Source organism: Bos indicus, chromosome 4 (assembly GCF_029378745.1).
Source record: "Bos indicus isolate NIAB-ARS_2022 breed Sahiwal x Tharparkar chromosome 4, NIAB-ARS_B.indTharparkar_mat_pri_1.0, whole genome shotgun sequence".
Taxonomy (NCBI): domain Eukaryota; kingdom Metazoa; phylum Chordata; class Mammalia; order Artiodactyla; family Bovidae; genus Bos; species Bos indicus.
In genome coordinates this window covers 49,355,634-49,369,064 of record NC_091763.1, presented here as the reverse complement: position 1 = coordinate 49,369,064, position 13,431 = coordinate 49,355,634, and the positions used below count along the sequence as shown (strand labels likewise).

Below are 13,431 nucleotides of genomic sequence, written 5' to 3'. Positions count from 1 at the left end.
GTCTATAAACCCAGGAAAAGGAAGGAAAGTTCAAATAAGAGACATTTCTCTACAAGAACCTCTATTTAGGAAAGCAATCTGCCCCAACATCCCAATACTAAACTCCTTTATCTTCATGCTACTGTATTATATTGGTAATTATATTGGTAAATTGTATTGTAAAACAAGGATCAAAAAAGGTGTAGGTTGTAATGGTGCTTCAAAACTTGTTTGAGATGGTCAGTCCCTTGATTATGGTTATCCTATCATGTCAAATCGATTTTAGTAACTTGTATTTCATCTGATTGGTGGGAAATTTCAGGTAGCATTTTTTTCCCTCCAGAAATAAACACAAACATGTTTTCTAACTATCTTACAATAATAATGACAATTAGGGTGCTTTGATAAATTCTTGCCCACCTAAATGGAATTTTCTGATTTTGAGACTAACACTAGTTGCTGTGGGAACCCGATGGTATTGCAGTAGTGTAGATTACTGTGTGCCAGTGGCTTCTGGCAAGCATGCAATTGCATTCTTAAATTTCTCTACTTTCACACTTCTTTCTGCAACATCAGTCTGCCAACAAATCCATCACAGAATATATGTTCTTGCTAAATGGTGATGAGAAGAGAGTAACCTTTCTTCCAGAGACTGTCACTTTAGGCTAAACTTTATTATTACATGCATCTAGATCATGAAAGGGAAGTAAACTTTACATAAGCTATTTTTATTTGTCATGTGTTTCTATAAAGAAGAAAAGTGTTGTCTTAATTGCAAACAAAGTCTTGCTTCTTTGATCAAACTTTTCATCTTCTTGGTGACCTTCGTAGATCTCTTAAAAATTACCAACTTGAGGATCAAGTTTGTGAAACTACATACTTTGGGAGATAACCTTTTGGATTCCAGAATGGAAATCAGAGAAAAGTATTATTACGCAGTTTACGATATGGTGGTTCGAGGAAACTGCTTCTGCTATGGCCACGCCAGCGAGTGTGCCCCGGTGGACGGAGTCAGTGAAGAAGTAGAAGGAATGGTAAGTACGTGCTCCAGGAAGGCTTCTCCTTTGTACAGGTGATTCTTAAAAGCAAATTGAAGCTAGTCTTAGCGTAAGCCTTTTTATTTTGAGTTTGTCCAGACTCCCTTTAAATTTAATAGCCTTTTGTACCATTCCAGTGGTTGATTTTTTCATTTTCTGTTTGCTGATTTTCTTGGACTGCAAGAATGTGAGGACTACTCGTTTCACAAACACTGAATTAATTTTTGAAAATTGTGGCTGCAGGCTGCCTCTATGGTATACATTTTATACAACAAGGATTAAAAACTTTTCTCAACTAAAAAAAAAAAAAAAAAAAACTTTTCTCAACTGACAGTCCAATCTTGAGGAAAGATTAAAAACCACAAGCATTCCAGCCTTCATGCCAGAAAGCATAAATTGACACCAGCCCAGAGAAACTGGAAATTTGAACTTAGAATCACGGCTTACCATTTAGGAGTCAGTGGACTTTGTATCTTGATCTCCAAGTTTCATTCTTTTCCCACTTTTATGCTGTGTTTTCAAATTTTTAAAATTAGTTTTAATCAGCGCTTCCTTGCTTTTCAATGTTCTACTGTGCAGCAAAGTGCATCAACTCTATGTATATATATACACGTGTGTGTGCTAAGGTGTTTCAGTTGTGTCCGATTCTTTGTGACCCCATGTGATCCTCTGTCTGTGGAATTCTCTAGGCAAGAACACTAGAGTGGGTTGGTATGCCCTCCATATGTGTGTGTGTGTGTGTGTGTGTATATATCCCCTCTTTTTTGGATTTCCTTCCCATTTTGGTCACCACAGAGCACTGAGTAGAGTTCCCTGTGCTATCCAGTAGGTTCTCCTTAGTTATCTGTTCTATACATAGGATCAATAGTGTATATATATCAATCCCAAACTCCCAATTCATCCTACCACTCCTCCTTGGTGTCCATACCTTTGTTCTCTGCCTCTATTTCTGTCTTGCAAGTAAGATTATCTATACTTTTTTTTCTGGATTCCACATATATGCATTAATATATGATAATTGTTTTTCTCTGTGTTTTCAAATTATGTAATTTTAAAAAGGGGGACTTGGATACTTGCCAAATGGATAAAGTTAGGGTGTTGTTCCAGTTTCTAAATGAATTGATAATTCCTGTTAGAAGAGACCAGAGTTTCAGTCTTTTGCCAAAGGGTCTTGAGTAAGTACATGGCAAATGGAAATTCACATCTCGCTTTCCTGACTGTGCACTGGGGCTTGCACTGGACCATAGGCCTCACTTCTGGATGAAAGGTGTGCCTTGCTTAGTTGCTGTTGACCTTTTCAAAGAGGGTTAGTCCTCACCTACGAAGGTGAAGATGCAGGAATGAGTGTGTTCAGTTGTCTAAAACTTCTGCCTTCTCTTTCCTCCAGTTAGAACTTTTATTGCACAGAGAAAGTTAAATTTTTAACAGAGCCTAAAGGGAGAATAGATCCTTCTGATCTTATTGTTCCATCTTACAGAGAATGCCAGGTAGATGATAATTCTTCTCAGTGTAACAAATCCTGTGTGTAGCTAACCTCTTGTAGTCCTGTCACCCCCATGCATCTAATGGTACATTGTACTCTTGATTCAGATGCTATAGGGTCCTGTGGTGTGGGCTTTGGAACTGTTTTTCAGTCTTTGCAAAATCACCTTATAATTAGGATTTTAGTCTGCTAATCACACTCCTGTCGAGGTGGGTTCAAGGTGGGCCTGTCTATCCTGTTTCTAAATTCCATTCTGTAAAAACTAGTGTTAGGTGAGGGATGAGCGTACGTGCATATTTGCTGGGTAAGAAGAATTGATTTTTCATTGATGTGCCTCAAGGGCTCGAGTGACAGGTGGTGTGTGCAAAAGAACACATTGTGGGCCCTTCCTCAAGCAAAATAATCTGCTTCTTTTTCTGATGTTTTATATTTTTTTCCTTGAAAATGTAAACATGGCAACTGATTAATTCTTAAAATCTCATTTTGGGTTGAAAAAATGTTTTTTAAGTGCTGAGCCAGAAGTCAAAAACCAAGCAAAGCAAGCAGAGAAATCCTGTCTTTTGTATGGTGTGGGGTAATGGTTGCAGGAAATTGAATTGGTCCTGGTAATGTATACATTTAGTTCTCCATTATAACTTTTGTTGATTCGTATTATACTAATTTTTTTAAAACTTAAAAAATTCTTAAATGGCTAATTTTGCTCTTCTGTGTTTTTTTAGATCAATACTTCAATAAAAATATTTATTGAGTACCTATTAAACAGTAGAAACTGTTCCTAGAGATGGGAATTAAAGCCATCAAGACAGGACTCACAGTGGGAAGGGACAAAATAAAAACAAAGCAGGACTTTTCCTGATTGTTCAGTGGTTACTACTCCATTCTATCACTGCAGGGGACATGGGTTTGGTCCCTGGTCTGGAAACTAAGATTCTGCATGCCTCTTGCAGCCAAAAAATAAGGGGGAAAAAAATTAAAACTGAAACAGAAAATTAGAAAATAAAAACAAAGAAACCCTCATTGTAGTGAGGTAGAGATAAGTATGAAAAAGGTATGATATTTATGACTATGACATTTTCCACTGCTTGTGGGGAAGGTCTGGCCATTACTATATCTCTTACTTGGCTCTTTCCTGTTTTTGTAACTTTCAAGGTTCACGGACACTGCATGTGCAGGCATAACACCAAGGGCTTAAACTGTGAACAGTGCATGGATTTCTACCATGATTTACCTTGGAGACCCGCTGAAGGTCGAAACAGCAATGCTTGTAAAAGTAAGTCTCAGGCAGGGAATTCCCTGGAGGTCCAGTGGTTAGAACTCCAAGCTTTCACTGCCAAGGGTGGTGAAAGTCCCTGGTTGGGAAACTAAAGTCCTGTAAGATATGCAGTGGTACCAAAACAACAAGAAAAAAAGAAGAAAGTCTTAGGCAAAGGGATGTTTTGAATCAGTTCAGACCCCAGGATCCATTTTCTGAGTAGACGTGCTATAATAGTACACTATTTTGCAAAAGGAAGAAAAGTTACTACCCTTTTCCCAGCCTCGCCCTAATACTCCTAGGAAGCCATTATCCACTCAGATTAATCAATTAGCATTTATTAAGCAGCTCCCATGTGTTTGGCAGATGTTGTGTGCCACCTGTAACATTGCACTTTTTTCAAGGCCAGATGACTGAGAAAAATGAATGAAAACGATGTTGTGGTGGATCCATAAGGTCTAAGAGAGATGGAGTACTTGTCAGCCTTGTTCTGTGCCAACCCAGGTGCAGCCTGTGGCCTCCTTCCATCCATCCATCTGCCATCCCTCCTGGTGCTATTCTCTGGGCAGAGGGGAAGTTTGAAAACCACCACCCTCCCCACCTCACACAGTGATGCTGATAGATGATCATCCCTGCAAACATGCCTGCCTCTGACCCCACTGAGGACAGAGGGGCTAGGAGTTCAGAAACCAGTGAGGGCTGGAGTGGTCAAGGTTTTTGTTAGTAAGGACAACTAGCTGGGCCCTAGCAAGTAGTTAGGATTGTTTAGATAAAGAGAAGAAAGCAGGGGGAAGGTGGAAGGGAGTTCAGATAAGGAGAATACAAAACACAAGGCTCCTAGGACCTTCTCATGATATCGTGGTTTAATTCATGATTCCATGGTTCCAGGGTTTAATTAAACCAATGCATCCAAGGCAGGATGACACAGTCCCTCCCTTTAGGATGGATAAGATCAGTTGTAGAGCCCTTTGAGAACCCAATTGAGTTAAGCTTCCTTGTGAGAAGACAAGAGGAGTCGATGAGGATAGTTGAGCACGAGAGGGAGACGGTTAAAGCTGGGTTGGACCAAGAGGACTCTGCCAAACAGGCTAGAGGAGAAGCAGACTGACCCAAGAAGACTGGCTTGATGGCTGTTAAGGGTCTGATTCATAGAGCCTGGCCTAGGGTGGTGGTAGGAATGGGGAAGAAGAGAACGCAGCCTTCATACCATGTTCCTCAAAGCCAAGAGCCCAGACAGGCTTCCCCAGGAACATATCGCCTAGAAAACCCTCTGGAGTGATGTATTCCTGTCCTACTCTGCACACAATCCAAACGAGTCCTCCATGCAGTGCAGCCTTCCTGTGGGTGAGCCTGTGAGGGGACTTCCCTCAGAGCTTTTACACTTTTTATAGCCCATTCTCTTCCAAAGAGGGCAAATGAGGTTATTTCATAAAGATCACACTTGGAAGGTTTCCGGCATGGTTTAGGATTTAAACTGATGGCATAAGCAGATGTATTTTTTCCACCTCCAGTTCCTTCTTGTTAGTTGCCGTTTTGCCTGACTTCATCCCCAGTTTCCAAAATGAGCTTCCTTCCCACCAATCCCATCCTCCACTGGTTTTTCTTGTTCAGTCCCTTAGTTGTATCTGACTCTTGGTGACCCTGTGAACTACAGCATGCAGGGCTTCCCTGTCCTTCACTGTCTCCCAGAGTTTGCTCAAAATCATGTCCATTGAGTAGGTGGTGCCATCCAACCATTTCATCCTCTGTCGTCCCCTTCTCCTCCACTGGTAAGTAGATTGAAAAGATTTTTCCTGACGTAGATCTTGTTTTGCAGAGTGTAACTGCAACGAACATTCCAGCTCATGCCACTTCGACATGGCGGTCTACTTGGCCACTGGCAACGTCAGCGGAGGGGTGTGTGATGACTGTCAGCACAACACGATGGGGCGCAACTGTGAGCAGTGCAAACCGTTTTACTACCAGCACCCGGAGAGAGACATCCGAGATCCTAGTCTCTGTGAACGTACGTAGGAGAAGGTTACGATGGGGCGGGGAGAGGGGGGGATCTGTTTGGGTCATCTTTCAGCTTGAATAGTCGAGTAGTAACCATCCTCCTCTCAGGACTCAGACCTAGCCTTATTTTAGCCGCTATATAGGATGCTGGGAGTGGAAGTTAGTTGGTAATCCAGTCTTCTTTAGTCTATTTTTGTGAAATTTGGAGGGATGAAGGGAACATAGGTGTTTCTGCAGACACACACATTGTGTTACCTGGTGCTTCTCATCCTTCTTAGAATGTACATGTGACCCAGCTGGTTCTCAGAACGGGGGAATCTGTGACAGCTACACGGACTTTTCTGCTGGTCTCATTGCCGGTCAGTGTCGGTGTAAATTATACGTGGAAGGAGAACATTGTGATATCTGCAAAGAAGGTTTCTATGGTTTAAACGCTGAAGATCCATTTGGTTGTAAATGTAAGCACTTGTGTTAAAAAGTTTGGGAGTTCTCGTGTGCACGTAATTCCCATTTTACCTGGCAATTCTTTATCATGTTGATGACTACAGACTCACTTGCTTGTGTTTCTTTGCTTCATTTTATCTTTAACCAAGCTTGTGCTTGCAATCCTCTGGGAACGATTCCTGGCGGGAATCCTTGTGATTCTGAGACCGGTTACTGCTACTGTAAGCGTCTGGTGACAGGACAGCATTGTGACCAGTGTCTGGTAGGTAAATCCTAATTACATGGGATGGGTGGTTTGTGAATGTGTTCCAGTAGAGAATGATTTTCACAGTTGTTTTGTAGGTTCTGCCTACAAAACACCCTTTTATGTAAATCATAAAAGCCACTAGTAGACAATTCACAAAAGAGAAATTACTAATGAATAATTTTGTCAGGATATTCACCATTACTATTAGAACCGTAAAATAAAACCAGAGTGAAGTACTGTTTTTACAGACAAAACTAACAAGTTTTTTTTTTTAATGGTAATGCCTACTAATAAGTGAAGTCATAGTGGGAGGCTGGTACTCGAGTGCTGGTGATGAAAATACAGATCGGCTCATACTTTGCAAAAAGCATTTTGGAGATGTGTATCCATTGCCTGTAGAAATGTGCATACCCTTTGACCCAGTAATTCCACATCTGGGGATCTATCCTAATGAAATAATCAGAAAATTGGTCAAAGATGAATTCACTAGAAGACTCATAGCATCTTTTATCAATAGCAAAAAACACTTGGAAGCAACAGGGAAAATATTTAAATAAATTTGGGAGTTTCTCTACAGTGTGATGGTTTCCCTGCTGGCACAGCAGTAAAAAAAAATCCACCTGCCAATGCAGGAGACGCCAGTTTGATCCCTGGGTTGGTAAGATCCCTTGGAGGAAGAAATGGCAACCCACTCCAGTATTCTTGCCTGGGAAATCCCATGGACAGAGGACCCTGGTGGACTACAGTCCATAGGGAAGCGAAGAGCTGGACAGGACTTAACAACTAAGCAACAACAAAACAGTATGATATTTTGTTGCTATTGAAAATGACGGTAACACAAGGGGGAAATGCTTATGCTGGTGTCAAAAAAAGCCACAGGATGTGAGTAGTATCTTGATTATGTAGGGAAAAAGTTCATCAAGAAAAACAAAATCTGGAAGGAAGTAGACCAAAAGTTCACTATGGTGATCTGGAGAATATTTATGAAGGTAATTTTTTAAATTATTTTATGTCTTTTATAACATTCTTGTGATTGCTTTCATAATTACTGACTTACTGCCAGAGTAATTCTAAAGAAAATTGGCATATTTGCTGCCAGCTCATGTTAATTTTTGGATGAAGGTTACTTGCAGGGCAAAGAAACTGCTCTGATCTGGGGTTACCATGTGGCTATGTGCAATCTTCTCTGACCCCAGTGACCTGCAGCTTGCGGTTCTCTATTCTAGAACACTCACGCCTCGTGTAGGCTTTCTGCTTTCACAGTGCAAAAGAACGTTTGGTGGAACGTCGTCCAAAACACGCCATAACTTGTCTCTTGCTGGGTCTATTGTGTAATTACAGGAACCCCTCTTTAGATGTTTAATCTTTTGTTCTGCAGCCAGAGCACTGGGGCTTAAGCAACGACTTGGATGGATGTCGACCTTGTGACTGTGACATTGGGGGAGCCTTAAACAATAGGTGAGTGGAGCTGCTCAGACACTCTTGCGCTCAGTCATCCCCAGGGTCCTCATGACCTCTAGGACGAGGTGACGCTCAGTGTTTTCCTGAGAGGCAGAGAACATTTACCTTTGCTTTGAATCTGTGATAATCACTTTTACCTGTGTTCTGCTGCTGCTGCTGCTAAGTCACTTCAGTTGTGTCTGACTCTGTGCGACCCCATAGACGGCAGCCCACCAGGCTCTCCTGCCCCTGGGATTCTCCAGGCAAGAGCACTGGAGTGGGTTGCCATTTCCTTCTCCAATGTGTGAAAGTGAAGTCGCTCAGTCGTGTCCAACCCCCAGTCACCCCATGGACTGCAGCCCACCAGGCTCCTCCGTCCATGGGAGTTACCAGGCAAGAGTACTGGAGTAGGGTGCCATTGCAAAGATTTTTAAAGATTGATTCATTCCAAGAGTTAGCTTTGAAGCCTTCTCTAGTCTGTTTATGTTTCCTGGTTTTTAATAGTGTTACTTGTTTTGTATTTTACTTTTCTGGTCTGGTTTGTGTTTTTTTTTTTTTGGTGACACAGCTTATGGGATCTTAGTTCCCTGACCTGGGATTCAACCCGGGCCATAGCAGTGAAGGTATTGAGTCCTAACCACTGGACCGCCAGGGAACTCCCTTATTATTTTTTAAATTATAAACACAGTACATGCCCATGGCTTAAAAAGATTCAGACAGCTCATGTAGGTATGCTGCCTTTTTTCTCCACTGAGTTCCGTTGCCTTAAAGTGCCACTGTTAGCAATTCCTTGTATGTCTCTAGAAAATAAAAATGGTGCTCAGAATACATCTTAAAACTGACAATTTCTTTCCTCTCATTTCTTTTGAAATAACATGTTGGGTGTTGTTTTTTAAATAGACAGTACAAAGAAATAAAAATTGTCCAGGATTTCCTACTTAGTTGTACAAACTTTTTTTATAAATCAAAATAATATATGTATGTACGTTACTCTGCAACTTGCTTTTTTAATCTAGAGATCTGTTTTTCATATCAGCATCAATTTTATCTCCCTTTTTTTGTATTCTGTCATGTGATAGTGCTATGATTTATTGATTTTATTATTATTATTATTTTAAATGTTGTAGAGACTTTCCTCGTGGTTCAGTGATTAAGACTGAGCTTCCACGGCAGAGTGTGTGGGTTTGATCTCTGGTCAGGAACTAAGATCCCACATGGCACGTGGTGCGTACCAAACAGAAATGTTGTGGTTAGTATCCTTGTGGATAATCTTGATGAATGTTTGTAGACATGTCTGTAGATTGGATTCCTAGTGATGGAACAGCTAAGTCAAATTATATGTGTATTTTCTATTTTACTGGAGATCTCAGGTTGTTCTCCAGACAGATGGTGCTAATCTGTTTTCTTCTCAACTGGTTACAAAGTACTGTTTTCTCCCATCTCCACCAGCAGCTGGTATCATCAAATCTTTTATTTTTCACCAATCTAAAAGACAAAAAGTGGAGTCCCATTTGATTTGTGTAAGGACTCTCTTCATTTTCTTCTTCGTTATTTCTTTCTTTTTTTTTTTTTTTTTTTACAACTTTCAAGTACATTAATGAAAATTACATACAATAATTTTAGGGACTTAAATATGTTGGCATTCCTTGAATCAATGAGATATGATACTCTCCCCGAAATGATCAAAATACACATTTTGGCAAGATGTTAAATTTGTAGGAGTTGGATTTATTACCTTTGAGTCAGAGAGAATTCTGGTCTCTGTGTGTTACTGGATCAGATTCAGAACATCTGGTAAAAATAGTGTAAGTGACTGTTGGGAGGATAGACAGATGTTTCCTTGTGGCCTTGAATCTTGCCTGGGAGAATGTGCTGAGTTCATTGAGTAAGCCTCACGGATTCAAAAACTGACTCTCTAACAAGAAGTTTTCCCAACACTGTAATAGTCTACTTGGGAAGGAATGAGACTTTAAGCAGCAAGAACATGTTCTGTTTGGCTTCTGTAGTTGATTTGTTCTGTTCCAGATCATGTAGTAAACTCTGGACTGCACGAAGCCCTCGGAACTCAGGGTGAATGTCCGTTCTTAGAAAACCGCCAGAGGGGAGGAAGCGAGGATAAGTCCATAAATGCAGAAAGAGACCAGTTGCTCCCTCTGTTAATGAAATCAGTTCTGACTTTCCTTGGTGACTCCCAGAACACATGCTGATAAATCATTCCTTTAGTAACCAAGTCCTCAATTCAAAGCTGTCATCACTACGAAAATCCTTCTTAATTAGAGGAAAGCAGCACACTTACTTCTCCAAATTATGTCCTAAACTCAGGAATGTCCTGTTCCTAATGCCGTGTCTCTGTCTCTTCCACACCATGCTTCCTGTCTCTAAATCCACCCACACACAGCCCCTGGCCTACCCTTCCAATCTCCTGCAAAACCGTATAAAAACCAGAATGTGCTAGTCAAGAGTTTGTGAAGCAACACATTTCAGTCAAGTTTTGTTTTTGTCTTTTTTATTGGAGTATAGTTGATTCACAGTGTCGTGTTAGTGTCTGCTCTACAGTAAAGTGAATCAGTTATACATATATCCTTTAGTGAAGCTTTTAAAGCGGGTAATTTGATCTTTCTAGGGTGATGGACGAGATAGCTGCCTTATCTTTTGGCATCATTGGTGGGGAAAAAAGAAACCTTAAAAAAGCCTCTAGTCTTGTGATTCTTCAGTATTTTGTAGTGATCCTGTTCGTTTTTTTAATTTATTTATTTGGCTGCCCCAGGTCAGAGTTGTGGCACGTGGGACCTAGTTCCCTGACTCAGGGATTGAACCCAGGCCCCCTGCATTGGGGGTGAGGAGTCTTAGCCACAGACCACCAGGGAAGTCCCTGTAGTGATCCTTTTCAAGGCTGTTTTTTCCCACAAGGACTTTAAGAATCTCACAGGGGTGATAGAGGCCCTGCCTTCTAAAGCACTTATTCTACTAGAATACTCAGTGCATAGCAGATACTCAGAGTTACACTTTCTGAATTGTTTTGTTACAAGCGCTCAAATATCTTCCACCTGACAATATTACTTTGCTCTGCCTCAGACCCATGTTGAATAAACATTGATCGAGTCAAAGAATTTGAGAAACTAGATTTTTATGATATAAAAATCAAACGCACTCTTCCTGGGAGATGCAGTCTCTAAATCAATCCCAAACATTCCTTAGTTACTTTGGCCAGGGCCAGAGTAACTGTAAAGTCATGAAGTGGAAAAAGTTTTTTAATGTTTTTGTTTAATGAGCCGAATGACTTTTGGTAGTACAATAAAAGTGTAGTAATCCATGTCTATTATGTTGACAGCTAGTCTCAACTTTTGAATATTTTAAAGTAAGATCTGATTTGTTTAAATAATGTGACTTAAGCCAGGTTAATGACGTTTTGCCTAGTAGATAACCCACTTTAATGAATAAATAAGAGTGCATGCTAAGTAAATGCTACTTGCAAATATTTAAAAACACTGAAAAATATAAATATCTTGGCAGCATCCTTTGTAATTATTTCATCAGTGTAGTTTAGGACTTTGGTATCTGGCTTGAAGCCCACCACTTTTTTGAAGACCTCTCCTTCCTAGGCTTAAGTCCCCCAACCTTCCTTTGATGTGAGAACATGTTACTTCTGCATCTGTATTAGCACTGATTCTGCTTTGTAATAGTTGCTTGTATTTAGAAGATCTCTTTGAACAGGGATTGTGTCGTACCTGTTTTTGCATCTCCTTTTGTCCCCAGCATAGTGATAACGTGCTCAGCAAATGAAGAACTGAAATTTATTGTACTCTGAAACCAGAGCAGAAGTCAGTAGATATTTTCATCAGTGTATTGAATGATCCTGATGTATTAATTAACCCTTTGTTAATTGCTATGGCAGCTGGGCATAGAGAGGTTATAGAACACAGGTCCTACTCTTTAAAAAAGTATTCTATTGGGGGCGGGGATTGGTTGAGGGGATGGAAAAGCTACTCTGGATAAAACGTATGATACTGACTGCTCAACACTGTGGAACCAATTCTTATTTGTAATCCGAATTTTGGAGATTTCAGTGTTGAACAGAGGAGTGGGTTTTGTCCTTTAATGTTTTTCTTTTGCTTAACTTCTTAGTAGTAAGGTTGAGATTGCACAGTATTTTCCCTGCTTATCACTGTTTAAATGAGTTTTCCTTCTACTAGTCCTTAATTTCTACATTTATGAGAAATCTGTTTTTGAAAAATGATGTTTTAAAAAATTTTTATTTTATGAAAGTATAGTTGATTTACAATGTTGCATTAATTTCTGCCGTACAATAAAGTGATTCAGTTATATGTGTATATATCAGATCAGATCAGTCGATCAGTCGTGTCTGACTCTTTGCGACCCCATGAATCGCAGCACACCAGGCCCCCCCTGTCCAACACCAACTCCTGGAGTTCACCCAGACTCATGTCCATCGAGTCAGTGATGCCATCGAGCCATCTCATCCTCTGTCATCCCCTTCTCCTCTTGCCCCCAATCCCTCCCAGCATCAGAGTCTTTTCCAGTGAGTCAACTCTTCGCATGAGGTGGCCAAAGTACTGGAGTTTCAGCTTTAGCATCATTCCTTCCAAAGAAATCCCAGGGCTGATCTCCTTTAGAATGGACTGGTTGGATCTCCTTGCAGTCCAAGGGACTCTCAAGAGTCTTCTCCAACACCACAGTTCAAAAGCATCAATTCTTTGGTGCTCAGCCTTCTTCACAGTCCAACTCTCACATCCATACATGACCACAGGAAAAAACCATAGCCTTGACTAGACAGACCTTTGTTGGCAAAGTAATGCCTCTGCTTTTGAATATGCTATCTAGGTTGGTCATAACTTTCCTTCCAAGGAGTAAGCGTCTTTTAATTTCATGGCTGCAGTCACCATTTGCAGTGATTTTGGAGCCCAGAAAAATAAAGTCTGACACTGTTTCCACTGTTTCCCCATCTATTTCCCATGAAGTGATGGGACTGGATGCCATGATCTTCGTTTTCTGAATGTTGAGCCTTAAGCCAACTTTTTCACTCTCCACTTTCACCTTCATCAAGAGGCTTTTGAGTTCCTCTTCACTTTCTGCCATAAGGGTGGTGTCATCTGCATATCTGAGGTTATTGAGATTTCTCCTGGCAATCTTGATTCCAGCTTGTGTTTCTTCCAGTCCAGCGTTTCTCATGATGTACTCTGCATATAAGTTAAATAAACAGGGTGACAATGCACAGCCTTGACGTACTCCTTTTCCTATTTGGAACCAGTCTGTCGTTCCATGTCCAGTTCTAACTGTTGCTTCCTGACCTGCATACAAATTTCTCAAGAGGCAGATCAGGTGGTCTGGTATTCCCATCTCTTTCAGAATTTTCCACAGTTTATTTTATGGGATATTATGGTGTATCCCAGGATACTGAATATAGTTCCCCAGGATACAGTACGACCTTGTTGTATATCCGTTTTATATGTAATAGTTTGCATCTGCTAATCCCAAACTCCCAAAGCATCCCTCCCCTACTACCCTCTCCCTTGGCGACCACAAATCTGTTTTC

The 13,431-nt window shown here is 40.7% G+C and overlaps 1 protein-coding gene across 1 annotated transcript in view; it reads left to right on the top strand.

Annotated features, from left to right (window-relative positions):
* LAMB1 (laminin subunit beta 1) overlaps nt 1–13,431 on the top strand; it is a 76,936-nt gene that overhangs the window by 20,959 nt on the left and 42,546 nt on the right. Inside the window, exons 8-13 of the mRNA XM_070787755.1 lie at nt 811–1,013; nt 3,649–3,769; nt 5,568–5,756; nt 6,025–6,204; nt 6,340–6,452; nt 7,816–7,895. Coding sequence (XP_070643856.1) covers nt 811–1,013; nt 3,649–3,769; nt 5,568–5,756; nt 6,025–6,204; nt 6,340–6,452; nt 7,816–7,895 — 886 coding nt within the window. The remainder of the gene's footprint in view (nt 1–810; nt 1,014–3,648; nt 3,770–5,567; nt 5,757–6,024; nt 6,205–6,339; nt 6,453–7,815; nt 7,896–13,431) is intronic.